At 53.8% G+C, this 24,145-nt stretch overlaps 2 protein-coding genes across 4 annotated transcripts; one reads left to right on the top strand and one right to left on the bottom strand.

Annotated features, from left to right (window-relative positions):
* Positions 1-1,815: 1,815 nt before the first annotated feature.
* On the bottom strand, positions 1,816-10,694 carry LOC128135787 (sulfotransferase 2B1-like). Of its 3 annotated transcripts, none has more exons than XM_052774860.1 (8): positions 9,557-10,694; positions 7,335-7,484; positions 6,839-7,019; positions 6,332-6,540; positions 5,811-5,937; positions 5,186-5,280; positions 4,923-5,103; positions 1,816-4,502 (listed from the first exon to the last, which is right to left on the bottom strand). In XM_052774860.1, the coding sequence occupies exons 3-8, from the start codon at positions 6,972-6,974 to the stop codon at positions 4,360-4,362; spliced, it is 891 nt and encodes a 296-aa protein (XP_052630820.1). In that variant the 5' UTR covers positions 6,975-7,019; positions 7,335-7,484; positions 9,557-10,694; the 3' UTR covers positions 1,816-4,359. The 3 variants fall into 3 exon arrangements, with proteins under 3 accessions (XP_052630820.1, XP_052630821.1, XP_052630819.1); XM_052774861.1 differs by lacking the exon at positions 9,557-10,694 and adding an exon at positions 9,260-9,542; XM_052774859.1 differs by lacking the exon at positions 9,557-10,694 and having other exon boundaries at positions 7,335-7,749.
* LOC128135766 (zinc finger and SCAN domain-containing protein 2-like) lies at positions 7,547-24,071 on the top strand. Its single transcript, XM_052774829.1, has 4 exons — positions 7,547-7,595; positions 10,767-10,896; positions 13,976-14,208; positions 20,910-24,071. The coding sequence occupies exons 1-4, from the start codon at positions 7,547-7,549 to the stop codon at positions 22,598-22,600; spliced, it is 2,103 nt and encodes a 700-aa protein (XP_052630789.1). The 3' UTR covers positions 22,601-24,071.
* The last annotated feature ends 74 nt before the right edge of the window (positions 24,072-24,145 follow it).

Raw genomic sequence — 24,145 nt, 5'->3', positions numbered from 1 at the left:
TGCTTTATTCTTCTCTTCCTCTCTTTCTTTCTCTATTCCTCTTTCATTCATTTATTCGTTCATTCATTTCTCTTAAGACCCAAGTGGATCAAAGTGTAATTTTAACTATGTAGGGAGGCTTGGAGCAACTGACTGTGCATGAGGGTCCTTGCGTGGAGTGGTGTCCCTTGTACTATATGACAAGTCTTGACATCCGCTGTGGCTTTCCTGAAATGTTCTGGAGTTTCCCAGCATCTTTTACTTGGAGTACCCAAAAATTCAAACAGAAATTCCTCTTTTCTCCCTGCTGACCTGTTGAAAACACAGTCCTACCCAGCCCTGACACCTCTCCTCAGGACACTCTGAAGATAACCCAAATTTCCTGATTTTTCTTCAGCCATACACTGGTCCTGTGCATGCAAACCAGGAAACACAGTGACTTTGGCTGCTTTAGCATCATTGCTGTCAGTCAGTTCTCAACATGGAGCAGCAGAGACCTGCTGTTTATTTAACCAGGCACTCGATCTCTTCCAAGGCAAGCAGTGACCATGCTGTCATTATCACTTTCTCGGGCAGGCTGGGATCAAGATTTAATATCACTGGCATTCGTAGGGTAAAAACTCAACCATTTGTTGAGTTTCATCATCAGACCTGCTGTTTTGATCAAGCTTTAATATCACCAGCATTCTTAGGGTGAAAACTCAACCATTTATCCTTTCATCGTCAGACCTGCTGGCTGAAGGCAGCTCAGTGGACCACTCCATGCAGCCAAGGCGTGAACCAGCTCACATTCACACCGCTGAGAGTTAGTGCCACATGAAGCAGACTAGCTATGCTCATTCTGTATGGTGCTTGGTTTGGATGGGCTCTTTGTTCCACACCTGAGGATATATTTGCATTGTTTCTCAGCTCAAAATGATTGAGGTAGTAGGAATTTTTTTTTTTAAGCCTGCCAGAGAGTTGTTTTCTGTAGAATGAAGACGAGATGTGTTGGGTACGCAGGGGAGCGGCAGGGAAATGTGTGCATGGGGAGGGCAGAGCTGGCTACAACAGAGCTGGAGCAAAGAGAGGCAAAAGCAGTCTGATACATCTCTACACTGGGGTGGGCTCTGGTGTGAACTGCCCCTCAGCTGGGCTCTGGCTTTCCCTGGGGAATATATGTGCTTTGGTCTAGAAGAGAGGGTGGATGGGATTAGCACGTGTGCCATGTAAACACAGAGGGAACAGGCAAGAAACAAGTTCACAAAGAGATACCGTGTTTGGGACCTGATGTCTATGCCCTGTGGCAAGGTAAAATTTACAGGTGCAGCTGGTTGATCTGAGGTGAGAAGGTGTAAGTGTGTAAAGATGGGAAGGATGCTCTCCATGTATCTGAGGAGACACATCTGAAGAGAACTGAAGGGTGCTCTGGTTGCATTCTCCCTCTGGAGGCCATGAAAACACATTCCCTGAGCACAGCGATTACTTTCTATGGCTTAACGAGGGCTCTGCTTATTAAGAGTGAGCTAGGAGGAGGAAGGGTAATCAGGAACTGATCTCTTTTTTTGCTAGGACAGCTGTACTTGCTGTATTTTCTTTGGGCTTGTCTCCTGCTGAAAAGGAGTTTGAGTAACTGGATGTACAAGGCACATTGTTTCCCAAAGCTAGCAAAACCCTTTAGTGGTCTCATCTTTGATAGAACACCTTTGCATGCACCATAGCACGTCCCACCTGGCCTCTATGTGATACCGTGATGTCTCTAAAGGCAAGGTAGGTGGGATATGTGCACTGACTGATGCTGGAGTCACCCTGTAGTGTCCAAGACATCTTCATCAGGTTATAAATATGGCACAAGAATAAACAGAGACTAGAAATTTTATGTAGTGGAAGACTGCCTATATTTAGACAAATGAGCCCTTTCCTGGGTGTCTGCAGTGTCAGCACCTACATCCAATCAGTAGACATTCAGGGTTCCTCTTATAATTACTGATGATTTAGTTGATACACATAGTTCAAAGTAGTATTTGGCCTCTGCAAGACATTGAACATGGCCCAGCCCTTTGTCAAAAAGTGCTATGCCAGGGTCCTTGGGGACCTGACAGCTCTCCATGTCCATTCCCACATCCCACTCTCCTTTTACGTTGGCTTTTTCCCCTCCCCATACTTAGGATTGGGGCAGAGGGGGCTGTTGCGCCAAGGCTCCATGGTATTGGCTCTTACAAAGTCTTGCTGAGGCATTGACACAAACCTCAACTTTTAGGGGGATGGCATGGACAGAAATGTTGTGCTGTGTATAGAATGAGCCACATATAGCTTGAAGGCAAACATTTCAACAAGGGACCCAGACATCCAGAGCATAACACATGAATGGGGTCATTTGACTGTACTTTATATAAGAGGAAACAATTTTGACTGTGGTTTGGGGGGGCACCTTCCAATGCTGTGTCACAAACTCTTTCTCTTTATTTCTCAACTCGTGACCTGGTGGTCCTTGGGCACAATGTGTTGGCCATGAGTGGGTGTGCAATAAAGTTGGCCTGGCCTTCACTGCCAACAGGGCTAGAACGCTTTCTCTAACTCAGGTCATCTTCTGGCTGGGACATTGCTCAAGACCTCAACGCAGACGTGCCAACCATGGCACTACTCACTGTCCCTGGGACAACCTCCCCTCTCTGGACAGTGTCTTGCCAAGCCTGGAGCCATCACCCGGTGTCTCTGGCTGCCTCTATCACGAAGTAAGGCTGTCAGTAATTACAAGCAGTACTTCAGCAGCTGAAGGAGCTGGTCTTCCCCGCGAGCTCAGTGGAGCACAAACCACAGAGCCGTCTCTTGGCCAAGATCCACAAAGGTCCATCCCCTTCTTTGATTCCACAAAGTCTCTCTGGGGGCATAATCATCTAAATCTTGTAGAAGGCTGATTATCTGGGATGCTTTTGGCTGTGGTCCCCAGGGAGATCCCATCCTGCACTACACCTCTTTCAGCACAAGGACAAGGCTATGCTTCTAAATCCCACTGCGTCTTGCACAAGTGGCCTTGCTTCACTGAAACCCATCACCTGGTTTAGGTTTAGGCTCTATCAGGCTGGATCAAGAGAAGTACAATGGCAACGCTGTCTTGCCTGCACACCCTTTCCTAAACTCTTGTACAGCACCCCTGGCCCTAAAGCTGACCATGCATGTCCGTCTTGGACATGTCCTATGCTGGGTGATGAGTGGATTGAAAGCAGCCCTGCAGAGAAGGACTTGGGAGTGTTGGTTGACGAGAAGCTCAACATGATCTGGCAATGTACGTTTGCAGCCCAGAAAGCCAACCATATCCTGGGCTGCATCAAAAGAAGCATGGCCAGCAGGTCAAGGGAGGTGATTCTGCCCCTCTACTCCACTCTTGTGAGACTCCACCTGGAGTACAGCATCCAGCTCTGGGGCCCCCAACATAAGGACATGGACCTGTTGCAGCGAGTTCAGAGGAGGGCCACAAAGAGGATCAGAGGGCTGGAGCACCTCTCCTGTGAGAAAAGGCTGAGAGAGTTGGGGTTGTTCAGCCTGGAGAAGAGAAGGCTCTGGGGATACCTTATAGCAGCCTTCCAGTACCTAAAAGGGGCCTGCAAGAAAGCTGGAGAGGGACTTTTTACAAGGGCATGTAGTGATAGGGCAAGGGGTAATGGCTTTAAACTGAAAGAGGGTAGATTTAGATTAGATGTAAGGAAGTTCTTTACTGTGAGGGTCATGAGGCACTGGAACGGGTTGCCCAGAGAGGTGGTAGATGCCCCATCCCTGGAAACATTCCAGGCCAGGTTGGATGGGGCTTTGAGCAACCTCGTCTAGTAGAAGGTGTCCCTGCCCATGGCAAGGCAGTTGGAACTAGATGATCTTTAAGGTCCCTTCCATCCCAAACCATTCTATGATTCTATGATTCTATGATTTGAAGAGTTCCCATTCTTGGCTTGGAAAGTGGAGGGGATATTTTGCCATCCTGCTGTTCAACCCACCCCACGCAAAGGGTTTACCCTGCTGCTCTCCTGTTTGATAAGCAGCTCCAAGAGAACATTTCAGCTGACTGCAGCTCCCAATCAAGATGCCCTGGCCAGTGGATGTGACAGGCAGGACATGTTTTATCTGTGTGCTACTGTCCTCTGCCTGCAGAAGAGGAATGTGTTGCAGGGCAGGAAGGTGGGTCCTACCCTGGGAGACCCTAGAGCCTGCCTCAGGGGAAAAAGGGTCAACGGATCGGACAGAGAGGACAGGCGCAACCCAGGAGAAAAAGCTCTCCCAAGGGGAAAGGGTGCAAATGAATGGTGTGCATGCTGAGGTTCAGTACCATTTGCAGCCCTGAATACAACGCCCTCTGTCCAACAGCAGCCAGTTACCCCCCGTGGTTGGTGGCTGGTTTATACCCAGTGCTTAGCTGGCTTCAGATAGGGACAAATCCCAATGCCTGTCCCAAGGAAAGGTCACGTTCAGGCCTTGCATCCTGTCCTGGTAGATCCTGTCGAAGGTCTCGCTCTGCGCCACTGTGAAGTGGTTCTCCCAGTCCCCGCAGATGCCTGAGGAAGAAGCGTTTGTGGCTCAGAGTCCACCATAGCACACAGTTCCCTCTCTGCTCTGTAGGCACAAGAGGCTCAGCTCTTGGGTCCAGCTACCACCCCAAGGGGGTTGTCCAAAATGAGAGACCATCCCCATCCCTGGGAACATTCAAAGTCAGGTTGGACAGGGCTCTAAGCAACCTGATCTAGTTGAAGATGTCCCTGCTCAGGGGACTAGCTGACTTCTAAAGGTCCCTTCCAACCCAAACCATTCTATGATTCTCTCCTATGATTCTATGATTATATAGACCCTGTTCTTCAGACCCAAACGGACTGTGATACAGCTCTCCAAGACACCCTCGCTCTGGCTGCCCTCATGGGGGAGGACACCTGACAGGAGGCTCTCGCCGAGGTGTTGTGATGGGGCTCCTCTGTGCTCACCCTTCCTCAGGAACTGGCCCTTCGTCTGGTCCATGATGTCTGCAGGAAGCAGGATGGAGCTGCACATTGGGTTCTCCTGCATGGCCGTGAAGGAGGCATTTTGCACCACTGAGGAGACAGCATCATCATCCAAATCCTGGCCCAGGAACTGGCAGAGACGTCTCACGCTGCTGTGCAGGTCCTGGAGGAACAGACAGAACCTGTTACCAAGTGGCTTGTGACACCAGCATGTTTGGAGCTGGAGGGTCTGCCTAGGTGTCTACCTGCTTTAGCTCTTCATAGGTGATGAAGAAAAAATTCTCTGCATCCTTCATCTCCATCCAGCCTCGGACGTGTTCGAACCAGGAGCCATGGGGCACTGACGGGAGGCAAAAGGCAGTAAGGCAGGGCAGGGGATGTGCAAGGCCGAGGAGGGTTCACACAAGGTTGGGAGCAGGGTAGCCACGATGCAGGACAGAGCAATGGTTTCCAGGGAGCAGGTGGGACTGGGAGGTTCAGCTGCAATTACAGCTGAGCAATGGGTTCTTCTCCAGCCATGTCCACGATGGGAAGAGGCTGAGGCTAGAGGTATGCAAGGCTCATGGGTAAGGTCCTGCCAGGGCTTTATAGGGTTTCTTGGCCAAGACTTCCTGAAGACATCTGAACTCTGCAGGAAAAGGCAGGGAAGTCTAGTTTCCATCTGCTTCAAAGCACAACAGGGCTTTGTGGACCTGTGTGTCTCTCCAGAAGTGCTTTGCTTTCCTCCTGAGCCATTGACCTCTCTCCTGTGGGAAGCCTGGCTTCACAGCCATCATCAGTGGACAGTAACAAAAGACCCTTGAGCCAGAGGCGATGGAAGACACCACCCGCCCAACCCTGTGCCCTGAGTAAGCCTGAAACCACACTCACACTCTCCATTCAGAAAGTCCCTCAGGAACTGCTCAAAGGATGTGGGATCCTCATAGCTGTTGCACATCTTGGAGAAGTAGTAGTAGGAGACGACAACATCTCGAGGATTCCGTACGGTGTAAATAACCTGGGGTACAGTGCGTACAGGAGTGATATACTCCCGGTAGGGGAAGGGGAGTTGCAGGCACTGGCACTGGGGTAGATCTGAAAACGGAGGGGTCTGCCACACAAGGACCAACCCTGGGCTAGACTCCGTCATGCAGACCTTGGGCAGGGGTCTCCATGAACACACAAGTCCCCTAGAGCCATTGTGACTCTCTAAAGCATCCAAGAGGGGCAGGACGTGAGATGGGGCTCTGCATATTTCCATCTGGAGGGCATGGAGGACACTCGCCACTCTCCTAGGCCAATGCCAAAGTCCTTGCCCAATGCCCCTTCACTCCAAGGTTCCCCAGATCCCGGGCAATGGTCTTCCCCGCTCCCCTGTCCCCCCTGAAGCTCTGCATGGGTGCCCGTCCCACCTTGGCACTGGAATGGGAGAAGGACTTGGGGAAGATGTGCCTGGGGAGGTGGCAGGTCAGCAGGCGAGGTGGGGGGTAGCTGAGGGCTGACTCCAGACCCAGACGGGTTGAGAACCAGGGCATGCGGTCAGAATTGAGGACAGCTCGGCTCCAGCTGGGGCAGCCACGGCTGCGAATAAGGCTCAGGATCTCAGTCATCCACACGGTGCCTGCCAGGGAAAGCAGAGATGCAGGGAAGGGGACCTTGCCTGGGGGGTGGGGATGGAAGGACCTCACTGTGCCATAGCTCCATGGTCAGCAGCACCCTCAGCACAGAGTCTGTGCCCTTCCAAGAGATGGTGCTGCCCTGCCCTTGCACAACCACTGTGGTAAAACCCCCCAAAAACATTCCTGTTCCCCACCACAAGAGAATATTCACAAGACCAACACCTGAAGATGTTTCCAAAGCCCTCACCCCTCTCCTGCCCCTCTCCACCCTTGGCCAGCCCCTCTGTGCACCCCTCGTACCTGACTTGGGGTAGGTGACGTTGAAGATGTCATCGTCACGCACCAGGAACTCATTGTGGGCGAAACTCAAGCTGTGCTCGGAGTTGTAGGCAGGGGGGAACTTAATGCCTTCATACGTCACATACTGGACCGGCATCGCACCTGGGTGGGGATGGGGATGAGATGCCGCAGCTATGTGCCACTATGATTGGTAGGGAGAGAGACAGGGTAAAGGTGCTGACTCCAAGCCAAGAAACCTCTTCCCCCCCGTAGCGGGTCCCAAACAGGAGCCCAGCCATCCCATATCCCCAACATCAGGGGATACTGGGGATATGGGATGTGTATTATGGGATAACCCACCTGGATACTCGCTGGTCCTTCCTCATGGGGACCGTACCTCAACAGCAAATTGTGTGGATGGGGGACAGCTGGCTCGTAGGGCATTTAAGGAGCTCTAGGGCTAAGTTCCTGCTGATGGACCAACCTCCCATCTCCCCTTGCTGCCCCACGTGTTTACCTGCCCTCAGAGCTTAGAGGGTTGTCAAGCAGCCATCGTTGCAGGATCTTTGGCCAGCCAGAGGGAGAGGAGGTAGAACTTCCCTGTCTGGTACCCAAAACCCAGCTTTGCTCTGCTCCAGGTGCTACAGGTCCTTGGAGGTGCCAGGAACTGGAGGGAGAATAAAAAGGGGAGGGAAAAGTTTTCTGCCCTTGTGCCACCATTCTGGAGCAATGATTAACAAGATCCAAAGTCCAGTGGGCATCCCTTTCCCGAGGCAGGGTGGGTGGGCTGGGATGCAGGGAGTACACCAGTGGAGGTCCTTTTGGGAGCAGGGTGGGGTGGGAAGCTGGTGTCCTGTGTCCTCTGACCTGAACTCCAAGAACCCCACTTTTCTCCCATGCCGCTTTGAATTCCCACCTAACCCTCTCCCTTTTACTCAAAATACACTATTAAACGATTTCCCTGAACTGAAGATCCTTTCCCAGTAAATTTCCCAGTAAACCCCAGTAAATTTAACAAATCCATTAAAAAATTGATTATGAAAATGGGTCATTAAAAAAAAAAGCCCTTCTAGGAAAGACAGAGATGCTGCTACAGCAATAAGGGATGGGGCAGATCTTCTTTTTCATTAAAAACCTTCAAGGTTGCACTACAGGGAGAGGAAGAGGAGAAGTTCTTCCTCCAGTGAGGCACTATATGGTCTGCTGTAGATCCAAGGACAGGGATGTTTAATCCTGCTAATTAGAAGCAACCAATGCTTCTTGTAAATAAGGCAGCCATGCAGTCATCTGCGAAATTAAAAGTATTTTCTAAATGTTCCCTCAGGAATGCAGGAAGTATTCCGCTTTCTTGCAGAAGGCCTGCTCTTTTGAAAATTTTATGTAACACGATGTGCTGATAAAAGTAGACCAAAAAATAAGTCCATGGGGTATGCGTAGTGTTTGAGAAGTAAATATTGGCTTTGGGTGCATAGGACAGTTGGTTTTTTAAGGCGACCAACTAAAGCAGCAATCTCCCTTTGGATCCTGCTTTGTTTTCAAAGCAAACAGGAGAGAAAATGGGATTAAGAAATGTTTAAACACTTCAAAGAGGAATGTTAACCCACCCGCCCCCGGCTAGGAAGTTAACACTGGAAGTGGGAAATTAAATTAACCCATCACCTTCCCTGCTTCAAGTTAAGAAATAAGCTAAGCAAACCTAAAAACTACAGGGAAAACCTCAAAGTATTACCAAATATTTTTTTTTTCTTTGCAATCCGAGCAGGTGTCTACATTTTTCAGAAGAGACCTAAAAGAAATCTATCTGGTGTTTTATAATCAACAGTTAATAAATAACTGCAGGCTTGCCTACCTCCAAAAAGTAAGTATACTAGCCTAAATAATTATTAAAAATTAGATAACAAATATGTTTGTAAACACCTTGGTGTGGATGAATTGGTAGTTAAAAAATGGCATCATCTGTACTTTAGAAATACATATTTCATTGTATTTAAAAGGCATTAAAACATTATAAGCAGTGTTTGGTTAGTTAGGATATAGAGAAACCTCAAAATGAATATATTACGTTTTAGATACTTTTAAGGTTTCTTATTAAAAAAAAACCCATCCATGCTACTGGGGAAAAAAGAAAAAGAAAAAAAAAAGGAAAAAGGAAAAAAAAAAGAAAAAAAAAAAGAAAAGAAAGGATTTTAAACTGCAGCCAGAGCATTTAAGTTAAACTTTAAGGAAGAGCCTGTAATTATAAAGATTGTCAAGTATTAAAAATATTAACATGCAACAATTCCAAATCAAACTTGTCATGCCAGAATTAATAGCAAGTAAACAATATTTAAAAGCTAAGAATGAGTGAATGCATGCTGGCCTTTTAAAACACAGCAATGAGGTATGAATAGAATAAATTAATTTCTTCAGCACTAAGGTTTTAGAAAGAAACCCCAAACTTACCCAAACCGGAATCCACAGCAATTTAGAATGAATTACAATTAGTTAATTACTTAAAGTTATCACTTTAAAATTAATTAAAGTAGGAACAGAGGAGTGAAGTCTCATTAAAGAAAACCCATTTGTGCTAAAGTGGAACAGAAATCAAACACATCACGCTTTCCAGGAGCCCGGGCAATTCCCCTGCTGCTGCATCTCCAACAGGACATTGGCCCCAGTTGGGTGGGAAATTAGAAATAAATAAATAAAGCAGCAAAAATATCAGTATCCGTTTTGGAACGGTGTTTTTTCAGATCTCACCCGGATGGGATGCACTGGTTAGACACTGCGTAGGCATGGAATGCTTAGTCAAAGATAGAGATGGCCAAAGGTGGTTTGTCTTGGGATCAGTCAAGCTCTGGGTCTTCTCTGGAGGCACCTGGTGGTGCTCATAGATGATGGTGAGAAGCAAGACATCTAGATGGGATTATGAGGAGCATCAGGTCCCTTGGGAATGTGATTCCTGTCCTTCCCCATTGAACATAAAAGGAATGTGGCAACTTTGAGGTGCCTAAAAGGTGCAGCCCTCGAGGCTGGTTGGCATGATGGTCCTTCATTGGGATGTGTCTCAAAGAGGACCGTGTCACCACGGCATCGTGCCTCAACCTCCACCAGTTGCCCCAAACCGAGTCCTTCCCGGGATCCCAAGGAGGCAGCAGATTGCGTTGCAGCACAAGAAGGTCCAAGCAACCCGGGGAGACGTGAAGACATTGCTCATCTGGGTTGATGGCACAGAGCACCTCCAAGGACCTCCTTCACTTCCTCCAACCGTGGTTATTTGCAACCTTGCTTTGTTTTTTTTTTTTCTACTTTGATTTTCTTTTTTGAAATATGGTGTGGCTTTTCAACCAGCTCCTGCGTTTCTTTTATTTCCCTGCTTGGTGCAGTTTGCATTTCCTTGTTTGCTTTGCCTCTTGGCAAACTCGAGTCAAAGAGCTGCATCATCCGTGGGTTCTTCGAATCACTCAGAGCCCTTTGAAACCAAGGGCAAGTATCTGAGCTCTTTGAAAATGTTTGCCTAAAGGCTGATGGTGGTTGTCTGTGTTATTGGGTTATCTTGAGTCCTCTTGTATCGTGTGGCTTTGGCACGTGGACATAGGGTTGGGTGGGAGGAACATCTCAGAGCTTCCCCATAGCGAATCCCAAAGGACCACTTTGGTTAGCAGGGTGGCGACCCAACAACATGAACCCTTTGGGTCCCAAGGCTGGATGCAGCAGGGTTATGCATTTCCCTTTTACGATGAGGGTGGTGAAACACTGGAACAGGTTTCCCAGAGAGGTGGTAGATGCCCCATCCCTAGAAACATTCCAGGTCAGGTTGGACGGGGCTCTGAGCAACCCGATCTTGTTGAAGATGTTCCTGCTCACTGCAAGGGTAGGTGGTCTAGATGACCGTGAAAGGTCCCTTCCAACCCAAACTATTCCATGATCCTATGATTCTACTTCATCTCTCTCTCTGTTTCATACCCAGGATCTGATCCCGGTCCATGTGTTCTCCCCTTCATCTACCAGGAGAGATCCTACTCCTCCTGCGCCGAGGACGGGAGCAGCAAGGGAGCAGTCTGGTGTGCCCTGACCAGCACCTACAACTGGGTTGCAAGGTGAGGGGCTTGACCTTGCTCTGTGGGGGCATCTCTTTCTGCACACACGTGCTCCAGGCGTGTCCCTGCCATGCACATACACATCGCCACATACACACACACGTGCTCCAGGTGTGTCCCTGCAATGCACGTGTCCCTACATGCACACACACACGTGCTCCAGGCATGTCCCCACATTGCACACACCTCCACATGCACACATGTGTGCTCCATGGTGTGTCCCTGCATTGCACATGTGTGTCCCCATACACATGCATGTGATCTACATGTGTCCCTGCCATGCACACCCATATCCCTACATGCACACACACGTGCTCCAGGCATGTCCCTGCATTGTGCACACGTGTCGCCATGCCCACACACGTGCTCCAGGCATGTCCCTGTATTGCACATGCATGTTCCCATGCACACACACACGTTCCAGGCACATCACCATACTGCACACGTGTGTCCCTATGCACATGCTTGTGCCCCAGGCAGGTCACCATGTTGCACAAGTGTGTCCCCGTGCACACAAACATGCTCCATGCACCTCTCTTCATTGCACACACATATCCACATGCACACACACGTGCTCCAGGCATGTCCCCTCACTGCACACCCGTGTCCTGATGCTCAAACACATGCTCCAGGCACGTCATCGCATTGCACATGTGTCCCCATGCATACACACATCCTCCAGACATGTACCTGCATTGCACACGCGTGTCCCCATGCACACACACATGCTCCAGGTACATCACCGCATTGCACATGTGTGTCCCCATGCACACACATGTGCTCCAAACACCTCCCTGCATTGCATATGCATGTCCCCATGCCCACACACATGCTCCCGGTATGTCACTGCATTGCACACGCCTGTCCCCATGCACACACATGTGCTGCAGGCCTGTCATCGCATTGCACACACATGTCCCCATGCACACACAAATGCTCCAGGCACGTCCCTGCACTTCACACGCCTGTCCCCATGTACACACAAATGGTCCAGGCACCACCCTGAATAGCACACGGGAGTCACCAGGCACACACATGTGCTCCAGGCATGTTGCTGAATTGCACACATGTGTCCCCATGCACACATGTGCTCCAAGCATGTCCCCACATTGCACACGCATGTCCCCACACACACACGTGCTGCAGGCATGTCCCCTCATTGCACAGACGTGTCCCCACACACACATGCTCCAGGCATGTCCCCTCATTGCACATGGGTGTTTCCATTCACACACATGTGCTCCAGGCATGTCCCCGCATTGCACACGTGTCCTCATGCACACACACACGCTCCAGGCACCTTCCCGCATTGCACACGCGTGTCCCCATGCACACACACAAGCTCCAGCCACATCACCGCATTGCACACGCCTGTCCCCATGCACTCACACATGCTCCAGGCATGTCCCGCAACATGCTTGTCCCGATGCACACACATGTGCTCCAGGCAAATCACCGCATTGCACACGCATCTCCCTATCCACACACACATGCTCTAAGCACCTCCATGCATTGCACACGTGTACCATGCATTGCACATGTGTGTACCCATGCAAACACACATGCTCCAGGCATGTACCCTCATTGCACACCCATGTCCCCATACACACACACATGCTCCAGGCACCTCCCTCCATTGCACACACCTGTCCCCATGCACACACACGTGCTCCAGGCATGTCCCCACACTACACATGCCAGTCCCCATGCACACACACCTGCTCCAAACATGTCCCTCCATTGCAGATGTGTGTCCCCACGCACACGCACATGCTCCAGGCACGTCCCTGCATTATACACGCATGTCCCCATGCACACACACGTGCTCCAGGCAAGTTGCCGCATTGCACACGCGTCTCCCTATCCACACACACGTGCTCCAGGCATGTCCCCTAATTACACAGGTGTCCCCATGCACACACGTGTACTTCAGGCATGTCACTGCATTGCACACACAAGTCCCCATGCACACACATCTGCTCCAGGCATGTCCCCTCATTGCACATGTGTCTCCCTATCCACACACATGTGCTCCAGGCACCTTCCCGCATTGCACACATGTGTCCCCATGCACACACATGCTCCGGGCATGTCCCCACATTGCACACATGTCCCAATGCACACACACGTGCTCCAGGCATGACCCCTCATTGCACACACATCTCCCTATCCACACACACGTGCTCCAGGCACCTTCCCGCATCGCACACACGCTTCCCCATGCACACACATGTGCTCCAGCCATGTCCCTGCATTGCACACATGTGTCCCCATGCACACATACATGCTCCAGGCATGACCCCTCATTGCACACAAGTGTCCCCATGCACACACATGCTCCAGGCATGTCCCCGCATTACACATGTGTGTCCCAATGCACACACACGTGCTCCAGGCACGTCCCCGCACTGCACACACGTGTTCCCATGCACACACGTGTTCCAGGCACGTCCCCGCACTGCACACACGTGTTCCCATGCACACACGTGTTCCAGGCACGTCCCCACATTGCACACGCGTGTCCCCATACACACACACGTGCTCCAGGCACGTCCCCGCATTGCACACGTGTCTCCCTATCCACACACACGTGCTCCAGGCACGTCCCCGCATTGCACATGCGTGTCCCCATACCCACACACATGCTCCAGGCATGTCCCTGCATTGCACACACGTGTTCCCATGCACACACGTGTTCCAGGCATGTCCCCACATTGCACACGCGTGTCCCCATACACACACACATGCTCCAGCCATGTCCTCGCATTGCACACGTGTCTCCCTATCCACACACACGTGCTCCAGGCACGTCCCCGCATTGCACATGCGTGTCCCCATACCCACACACATGCTCCAGGCATGTCCCCGCATTGCACACGCGTGTCCCCATACACACACACGTGCTCCAGCCATGTCCTCGCATTGCACACGTGTCTCCCTATCCACACACACGTGCTCCAGGCACGTCCCCGCATTGCACACGCGTGTCCCCATACCCACACGTGCTCCAGCCATGGCCCCGCATTGCACACGCGTGTCCCCATACCCACACACGCAGCCCCGCCCACTCCCGCCCCAGCCCCGCGCATGCGCACACCCCTCCCCTTCGCGCCGCTCTCCCCCCTCCCCGCCACGCGCATGCGCAGCCTTACCGCCGCGCCCCTCCTCTCCCCGTCGCGCTTCGCGCATGCGCCCTCCTCCACTACTCCCCCTTCGCCCCGCCCCCGGAAGTAGCGTTGCGGCGCAGCGCGCGAGCGCGGCCGGAAGCGGCTCTGAGGGGAGGCGTTGGGCTGCGGTACCGGTGGGGGCCCGGTGAGTCCGGTGAGGGGCTGCGGTTTACCGGGGGACGGGAGCGGGTGGAACGGGCCTCCCCGTGTCGTCCCAAGCTGTGACATCCCCCACGGGGTGGTGGGTGGGTTGGGAGGATCCACCGCGATACTGGGCCGGGGGCCCACGGTGGTTCCCGGTGGGACGGGGAGGCCTTGAGGGGGTTGGGGGGGGGGGGGAGGTTGGTGGTACCGGGTGGAGCGGGGGGGGCGTTGGGGAATGGTGAGGGGTCCGCGGTGATAGCGGGGAGGGTTTGGTGGATACTGGGGGGGAGTGGGGCGTGCTGGGGGGAGGGTGGTTGTAATGGGGTGGGGGAGGGGATGAGATTCGAGGGCCCGTGTTGATACTGGGAGGGGACTGGGGCATACTGGGGAGGTCTGTTTGCAATGGTGAGGGGGAGGGCGGTGAGATGAGAGGGTCTGGTTGATACTGGGGGGGGGGGCTGGGACGTGCTGGGAGGGTGTGCTTGTAATGGGGGAGGGAGGGCAGTGAGATGGGGGTCTGGTTGATACTGGGGAGGGACTGGGGCGTACTGGGGGAGTCTGGTTGTGATTGCAGGGGGAAGGGCAGTGAGATGAGGGGGTCTGGTTGATACTGGAGGGACTGAGGCATGCTGGGAGGGTGTGCTTGTAATGGGGGAGGGAGGGCAGTGAGATGGGGGTCTGGTTGATACTGGGGAGGGACTGGGGCGTACTGGGGGAGTCTGGTTGTAATTGCAGGGGGAAGGGCAGAGAGGTGAGGGGGTCTGGTTGATACTGGAGGGACTGGGGCGTGCTGGGAGGGTGTGCTTGTAATGGGGGGAGGGAGGGCAGTGAGATGAGGGTCTGGTTGATACTGGCTAGGGACTGGGGCATACTGGGAGAGTGTGGTTGAAATAGCAGAGAGGAGGGCAGTGAGATGAGAGGATCTGGTTGATACTGGGGGGGACTGGAGCATGCTGGGAGGGTGTGGTTATAATGATGTTGGAGCACAGAGAGATGAGGGGGTCTGATACTGGAGGGGACTGGGGCATGCTGGTGTGGTCAGGTTGCAGTGGGGCGGGGGAAGGCAGTGAAATGAGAGGGTCTGATATTGGGGGGAACTGGAGCGTGCTGGAAGGGTGTGGTTGTAATGGGGTAGGGGAGGGCAGTGAGATGAGAGGGTCTGGTTGATACTGGGAGGGACTGGGACATGCTGGGAGGGTGTGCTTGTAATGGGGGGCAGGAAGGCAATGAGATGAGAAGGTCTGTTTGATACTGGGGAGGGACCAGGGCATACTGGGGGGGTTCTGGTTGTAATGGGTTTTGGGAGGGGGATGTGATGGGAGTGACTGGGTGATACCAGGGTAGACTGGGACATACTGGGAGGGCTTGTGGTGTTCTTGGGGGTGGGGGGATATCAGGATATGCAGGGAGGATCCTTGTTGATACTGGGGGAAAACTGGGCTGTGCTGGGAGTATCTGGGGTATTCTGGGGAGTGGAAAAGGGTGAGGGGCTGGGCGGCGGGGGAGTTCCTGGCCATCCCACGGACACTGGGGATTCTGGGCAAGCAAGGGGGTGTCACTGACGCTATGGGGGGGGTGAAAAAAATCGTGTATTTTTGGCCTGGCAGCTCCTACGCAGCTGCGGTTGGAGCCTTTTTCTCTGCTGTGAATTCCTCCATCTCTGCCTCTTTGCTCCCACACAGGCCCCATCCTTCCTTCCACTGAAATTATTCTTTTTCCCTTCCCAACGTATTTTCTTGCTCTTGTTTAGAGCCTGGGGGGCAGCAATTCCTTCGTGGCTACGCTTGATACCCCCAGCTCTTGCTCCGTGGGTAGGACTGGTCACCCCGATCAGTCCCATGACTCTCTCCAAAATGGCAACTCGCCGTCACCCTGTCTTCGCCAAAGCTGTTTTCACCTGGGTTTGGCTCAGCCGCGGCGCTGCCTGCCCAGGGAATACCTCTCCTGCTGTGTTTTAGGAGCACGTAAGCTTTTTTGGGACCCTTGTGGTTGCTTGTCTTGGGCTGAACCCACCAAATCTTCTCTGCTTTGGCACATAGAAGCTTCACTCTGGCAGATGCTTGCTGATTTTTCCTCCAAGTACGTCACCTTGCCACCCTTGTGCTTTTCTCACTTTGCCCCTTGCTGTTCTTCTGGCTCATGAGGTCCACAGGTGCTGCCTGTACACTTTAATCCCTTCCCCAAGGGCAGACTCCTCCGAAACCCCTCAGTTTAAACCAGCCAGCGGTGGTGGATCCTTCCTGACCCCCAGTAAGTCCAGCATCTTGTTCCGTTTCTCTCCCAATTAACATCCCCCTACTGTGGTGGGCCTCAAGGGGCTCCCACATAGCTGTACCCAGCGCTGCAGCAACTAGGGAAACCCTAAAACCTCTCAGTGACTTTGCCATAGTTGTCCCATGGTGCCAGAAAACACTGAATTTATCATCCTGCCTGAATTCATAGTGGCAAGTCAGCCAGGATGTGCTGGATGTCTGGATGGCAGCAGAGACAGCCCTAATATCTGGCTTTTTCAGAGCTGGGGGAAGCATGTTTCCAATGAAAGGCCGGGCATGGGGCTCTTCACCACCATCATGGTTTAACCCCAGCCAGCAACTAAGCACCACGCAGCTGCTCTATCACTCCTCCTCCTCAACTGGACAGGGGAGAGAAAAATGTAACAACAGGCTCATGGGTCAAGATAAGGACAGGGAGAGATCACTCAGCAATTACCATCATGGGAAAAACAGACTTGACTTGGGGAAAATTAACTTAATTTATTGCCAATCAGACCAGAGTAGGGTAATGAGAAATAAAACAAATCTTAAAACACCTTTCCCCCACCCCTCCCTTCTTCCTGGGCACAGCTTTACTCCCGAATTCTCTACCTACCCTCCCCCAGAGCGGTGCAGGGGGACAGGGAATGGGGGTTACGGTCAGTTCATCACACGTTGTCTCTGCTGCTCCTTCCTCCTCAGGGGGAGGACTCCTCACTCTTCCCCTACTCCAGTGCAGGGTCCCTCCCACGGGAGACAGTTCTCCATGAACTTCTCCAGCGTGGGTCCCTTCCATGGGCTGCAGTCCTTCAGGAGCACACTGCTCCAGCGTGGGTCCCCCACGGGGTCACAAGTCCTGCCAGCGAGCCTGCTCCAGCATGGGCTCCTCTCTCCACAGCGCCGCAGGTCCTGCCAGGAGCCTGCTCCAGTGAGGGCTTCTCATGGGGTCACAGCCTCCTTCAGGCATCCCCCTGCTCCGGCTTGGGGTCCTCCACAGGCTGCAGGTGGAGATCTGCTCCACCGTGGACCTCCATGGGCTGCAGGGGGACAGCCTGCCTCACCATAGTCTTCCCCACGGGCTGCAGGGGAATCTCTACTCTGGCGCCTGGAACATCTCCTCCCCTCCTTCTTCACTGACCTTGGTGTCTGCAGGATTGTTTCTCTTACATGTTCTCACTCCTCTCTCCAGCTGCAGCCTCTGTTGTGCAGCAACTTTTTTTTTCTTCTTAAATTTGTTATCCCAGAGGCACTATCACCGTCACTGATGGCCTTGGCCTTGGCCAGCAGTGGGTCCGTCTCAGAGCCAGCTGGCATTGGCTGTGTCGGGAAGCTTCTAGCAGCGTCTCACAGAAGCCACCCCTGTAGCCCCCCCGCTACCATAACCTTGCCATGCAAACCCAATACAACCACCTGCTCGTGCGAGTCTCCCCCTCTGTGTCCATGTCCCGCGCCCAGCCCACTCTGTGCTGTCCTTTTCGGCCCACGCAGGTGATCCCTTTTTTAACACCTGCATTTGAGAGCAGGGGGACCTGAGATGGCAGGTTTCGTTCTCCCCTCTGCTTGGGGAGAGCTTTCTGATCCCCCCCACCCAGTGTCACCCTGATGTCTCAACTCAAAGGGAAGGGCTCCACAGCCTCCGGGTGAGAGTCCTGGCCAAGAAATGGTCTAAATCCACCCCAGAAAGGTGAGCGTGACCCAGGAGAGGGTAACTGTGAGCCTTCATCTCTGCTTCCAGCGTTACTCATGCGGTAAATACTCAGGGCTAGGCTGTTTAAACAACAACGGGAGCGTCTCATGAGTGCCTGCCTCAGCAGGGGACAAAAAGTGGTCATCTCCGTTCATCTAAATAAGGATTTCTGCTGGTTTGGCGTTTTTATTGGCTTTCTCTACTTCTGGCCTTCTCATTTATTCAACCTGCCGTCCCCTTCACCCTTTTCTGTTTCTAATATATTCGACCGTCACCTTCATCTCCTCCCTTTTCGATGAGGGATTCCTCAGCTTTGCTTTATCAGGATGTCCCATCCCAGTGCTCCTGCATTATTACCCTTTGGGCTGATGTTACTTGCTCTGTGCCAGCGAGACCAAATCGCGCCTGGAAACCCTCTCGCTTTGGCCGTGAATTCTCTTCTCTGCACCTTGAGACCTGGCCAGGGCTGGGAGGTGCGGGTGAGGAGCAGGGTTTCTTGGAGCACGTTTTACTCGTTATGCTTTAATGGGCTCAAAGTGGTTATAAATAGTGTTTAGCTCGTTCACTCATAGCTCACCCCCTTGCCTTCCCTTGCAGTTGCCTGGTTGAAGCTGCATCCCCAGCTATGGCGGGCTCCCACTGATAACGGGGTGCTGGGGGGGTTTGGAAAATCCCTTGGAAGGACCCCATCACGTCACCAGCTGTCCGTAATCCTGTGGGCTCCCATGTGTTCATAGCAGCCACCGAGTTTTACCAAATTACACCCCACATTGCAGATGCCAGCGTGGGCCAGTGGCCTCAGGCAGACTCAGCGGTGTCGTGGTTTAACCCCAGCCAGCAACTAAGCACCACACAGCCGCTCGCTCACTTCCCGCCCACCCAGTGGGATGGGGGAGAGAATCAGGGGGAAAAAAAGTCATACTTGTGGGTTAAGAAGAGTTTAATAGAACAGAAAGGAAGAAACTAACAATGATAGTAGTAACAATACTAAAATGACAATAATAATACTAAAAGGTTTGGAATATACAAAACAAGTGATGCACAATGCAATTGCTCAGCACTTGCTGACCAATGCCCAGTTAGTTCCCAAGCAGCAATCCTCCCCACCAGGCCAACTCCCCCCAGTTTATATACTGGACATGACGTCCCATGGTATGGAATATCCCTTTGGCCAGTTTGGCTCAGCTGTCCTGGCTGTGTCCCCTCCCAACTTCTTGTGCCCCTCCAGCCTTCTTGCTGGCTGGGCATGAGAAGCTGAAAAATCCTTGACTCAGTCTAAACGCTCCTTGGCAACAACTGAAAACATCAGTGTTATCAACATTCTTCTCATACTGAACCCAAAACATAGCACTATACCAGCTACTAGGAAGAAAATTCACTCTATCCCAGCCGAAACCAGGACAGGCGGGGTCTTTGTGCCCAGAGTTTATCAGTTCTTGGGGGTCTGACCGCACCAGCAGATCTCCAGCACTTACCAGTCTTTGGGAGGCTTTGGCATGCTGCCTTCCCAGGCTGTACCTTTCCTCTCTTCTGTCTTTTTTTTTCTGGCAGCCATTTCCCTGCTCACATGCACGGGAGTCCCTTCTTGGGCACCTTTAGGGCGGTTTTACGTCTGGCTTTGTGGCAGCTTCCTCACCGTGTTGGTGTCGTGTCAGTGGGAGCGCTCTCCTCTGTGCAACATGGTGCTTGGAGGCCCTTAAAGCATCTGCTGCTCCTGATGTCCCCTCCACCCCGCTGCCTCTCACCGGGATGTCTGTGGACATGGAAGGCAAGACCGAACCACCTGAATTTAGCTGTTTGTGACGAAGACCTCCTTGTTTTAGTTGGTTGCTCTTGTCTGTGCATCAGGCTCTCATGGGGTGTGATTTCACGCAGGGTTTTGAGAGACAGATTGTGCTTCTTCCCGTCCCTTGGCTAAACCAATCCATGTGTGGTGTCCCAAATGGGGACAGCAAATCCAGCCCAGGGGATCCCCACGGTGGATATCAGAGCCCGATGTCTCTTGTCGAGCTGTGCAACCGCTGAACGGGCTCCAGTGGTATCAGTGGGCTTTGATGGAGCTTGGAAAAACGCTGGCCTAAGAGAGGAGCATTTGTTGAGAAGGTGATCTGAAAAACCACCCCGATATGCTCTGGAGCTGAGTTGTGGTATTGAATCCCCAGGAGCTGGGGGCTGGATCCCTCTGTGCATCCACTGCCTGTGCACAAGGCAGGGCTGACAGCTCCTTGTCCCAGACGAGGGGTCAGATAGGCACCCGGGGAGACCAAGCACCCTCCGAGGAGCTTTTCAAACCCCTGCCTGGAAGCTGCCGGCCAGCCAGTATGGTCCTTGATGGTTGCGGACACAGTTGAGGTTGGTCCCTCAGCTGTTGCTCCGACCAGGTAACTATGAGCAGGCCCTGTGAGGAAGTGAATCGCTCCCTGCTATGAATAGCAGCTGCTTATGGGTGCTAGTAACAGGCTTATGGGTAAAAAGGCTTTTAAGTGCTGATCAGGGCCGTTTCTCTGGTGCTAGGTCTGCCCGTCACCTTGATCCCCCGAAGGGGAAAGGGATTGGTGACACCAGGTTTTACAAACTCTCTGTAGTGTCTGTCTTTATGCCTCCTTCTCTTCCTCCCTAGTCTCCCTCCTTTCCTATGTCTCTGTATCTCTCTCTGACCTCCCTCTGTGCTGCTGCCACCCACGTCTTCATCTTCATGCCTCTTTTACCATCTTGCTCCAGCCTGTTGCTCTTCTCACGCTCTCTCCTTTCTCATTTTTGCAGGGGCTGCCATGGAAGGGCAGCTGGGTCCCCCCGCCTGCGAGCCCCCCTTTTCCCAGAGGCTCTCCCCGCTTTCCGAAGGAGATGGGCCTGAAGGTGAAGAAGAGCAGGAGGAGGCTCAGGAGGAGGACACAGCCGGGACACAGCCGAGAGAAGAGCCGGGAGAAGGCTCCCCAGAGCGGCTAGGGCAAGCTTCTCCACGCCGCTCAGGACGGTGCTGCCATGGGCAGGGCTCTCTCGCCCCTCGGGGTGCAGGCAGGCCCTGCCAGAACACTGATGAGGATGAGGGAGCTTCCCTGTGCCACCAGGTGCCGGGTGAGCTACGGCCATGCCGGCGGAAGCACCGGCTGTGCCTGAAGCCCGAGACAAGCCGGGCCCCCACATCCCCGGGACAGGGGGAGAGCGCCGAAGAGCCAGGACCCTCCCGGGGGAAGAGGCTACGGTTGATCTGGGGCCGGACAGGTGACTTCAGACAGAGGACAATGGAGAACGGGCTGGAGGAGGTGCCGCGGAGCAGCGAGGAAGAGGAGGAGGAGAGAGGGTCTCGGTCCTGCTCTCCCGAGCTGCCCCTTTCCGGCGATGCCCGTCCCAAGCCGGACTTTGTGCAACTGATTGACGAGCGCGGCATCTACTCCACCGCCAAGCTGGTGCTGGGGAGCACGGTGGGTGAGCTGGAGGAGGCAGCAGCGGTGGGGCTGCCAGCCCATCCAAAACGGGGAGCGAGCGGCGTCAGCGAGCTGGAGATCCGCGAGGTGATCGTGGACGAGAAGCCCTTCCAGTGTGGCGTCTGCGAGAAGGCCTTCAAGCGGGCCTGGGAGCTCTTCAGCCACGAGGTGGTACACAACGAGGAGCGTCCCTTCCGCTGTGACCTCTGCCAGGCCTCCTTCAAGCGCCACTCGGACTTCAAAAGCCACCGGCTGGTCCACACAGAGGAACGACCCTTCCGCTGCGAGCTCTGCGGGAAGCGCTTCAAGCGTTCCTCCAACCTCCAAGAGCACCGGCGCATCCACAGCGGCGAGCGTCCCTTCCGCTGCCCCCGCTGCGCCAAGAGCTTCAAGACCCCCTACGAGCTGCAGCGTCACGCGCTTACCCACTGCGCCGAGAAGCCTTTCAAGTGCGCCGACTGCGGGAAGGACTTCCCCACCTCCAACGCCCTCCTCCTCCACCAGCGCCAGCACTGCGACGACAAACCCCACGTCTGCGGGGTCTGCGGTAAGAAGTTCACCTACGGGCACAGCCTCAAGGTGCACGAGCGGGTGCACACAGGTGACCGCCCCTTCGTCTGCCCGCTCTGCGGCAAGGGCTTCAAGCAATCCAACGCCCTCTCCTCCCACGAGCGAGTGCACACCGGTGAGCGTCCCTTCGTTTGCAAAACCTGCGGGAAGGCCTTCAAGCAGTCGTCGTACCTGGTGATCCACGAGCGGGCACACACAGGGGAACGTCCTTACAAGTGCGAGGTGTGCGGGAAGGCCTTTGCCCGGCCCTCCTTGCTCCTCCAGCACCACCGCGTGCACAGCCAGGAGCGGCCCTACAAGTGCAGCTTCTGCCACAAGTTCTTCAAGGACCTGGCCTACCTGGCCGTGCACGAGAAGGTGCACACGGGTGAGACCCCCTACAAGTGCAGTGTTTGCGACAAGGGCTTCGCTCATCCCTCCAACCTGCTGCAGCACCAGCGCGTTCACCGCGACGGCTGAGCCCCGGCGCGGCATGCGCAGCCACGGTGTCGTCAGGCCACGGCGGCCCTAAGCACGCCGCCACTGACAGCAGATGAGCCCCAGGCTGGGGGACCCTGTACGTGCGCCTGAGGGCCGGCGTGGACCCCCAAAAAGCTGCGGCACTTCTCCTGAGCCCCAGCTCTTCGCCGAACCTGGACTCATGCCATGCTTTCCTCCTCCCTCCAAGGGATCCCAGCAGGACCCTCCCCAAGCCTGTGGGCCAGGATGGCTGCAAGCTCCTGGTGGGCATGCCGTGGCTCATGGCACACCACCAGCGGGCAGGCAGGAGCCCTCTTCTTTGCCCTTGTGTGGGGAGGAGGGCTGAGACCCCTTCTAAGTAATCCCAAGATCACCTTCCCCAGTCATCCCAGTGAGCATGGCTCAGCCTGGGCTGGGGGCTCCCAGGGAGTTGGGGCACACTGTTGCCTGCAATAGGGGACAGACTTGCCTGTCTTTTGGGGAGGGAGATACGACAATGGTACGGGTAGCGGAAAGGATCACGGGGAAGAGTGAGGAGCGGGCACCTCCCTTTCCCCCGAAGCCTTTTTGGGTTCAAGTGTCCCGTCCATATCTCATGCTGCTGCTAATGACCCAGTTAATCACCCCCTTTTTTTCTGCCCCAGGGTGCTGGCGGGGCTGGTAGGGAGCAGAAGAAAGGGGGGGACATGCTGCTGCCGTCCATTTTGGGAGCCTCAGCAAGTTACACCTGGCGCTGTAAGTTCTTCTCCAACCGCTCCTGGGACTTTCCAGGCAGGAACCTGGATGGGGTATGGGCAAGCGAGACATGACCAGCTCCCTGCATCATCATCCTCTTCCTCCTCTCTCGCTTCCCAGAACTACCCCTGCGCTGCTGCTGGAGCCTGGATTTGTGCCCCCTTGGCTGATGGCTGCCAGGCGGAGGGTGGCACATGGACCTTTGCTCGCGAGGGTGAGACAGGAGCCCTGTCCTCACCTGCGCTGATGCCCTTGGACTCCTGGATATCCCAGGTCCCACCCTGTCCCCCCTTTTCGTACAGTCCCTGTAGCGCTGGGAATGGGGGGGGGGCGGGGGTGGGTTGTGTGCGTTCCTTGGCGCTCTGCACACTAATTACAGGATGGTTATTTAATGATGGCTCTGTCTCATCACCTCCTCCAGCTTGTGGCCGTGTCTAGCTGGGTCTTGACACGGGCTTTTGGTGCTGGTACAGTCCTTGGTGGTCTTACCTCTTTCCCACCCAGTACCTTTTCCCAGTGCCCTTCAGCCATGCGTGGGAAGTCACCTGGCATGTGTTGCCAGCAGATGTGGTAAGGAGAGACCTGCAAAATCGCAGGTGTGGGGTGTATCCCACTTGGCACTGCTGAGCCTGCACCCCACAGGTGTGTGCAAGATGGGCCAGCAAGCCATCTTTGGGATTTGGGCTGGTGGATCCCCCTGCAAGGATGGTTGTGGGCCTCCTGGTCATGTTGGTCTCCCCTGCCCCACAACTTCCCAACTTCCATTTCGGCCCTTGAGACAGCGCTGGGGCAGCTCTGGCCTCTTCATAA

Source organism: Harpia harpyja, chromosome 24, assembly GCF_026419915.1.
Source record: "Harpia harpyja isolate bHarHar1 chromosome 24, bHarHar1 primary haplotype, whole genome shotgun sequence".
NCBI lineage: Eukaryota > Metazoa > Chordata > Aves > Accipitriformes > Accipitridae > Harpia > Harpia harpyja.
This window is presented reverse-complemented; position numbering and strand designations above follow the sequence as displayed.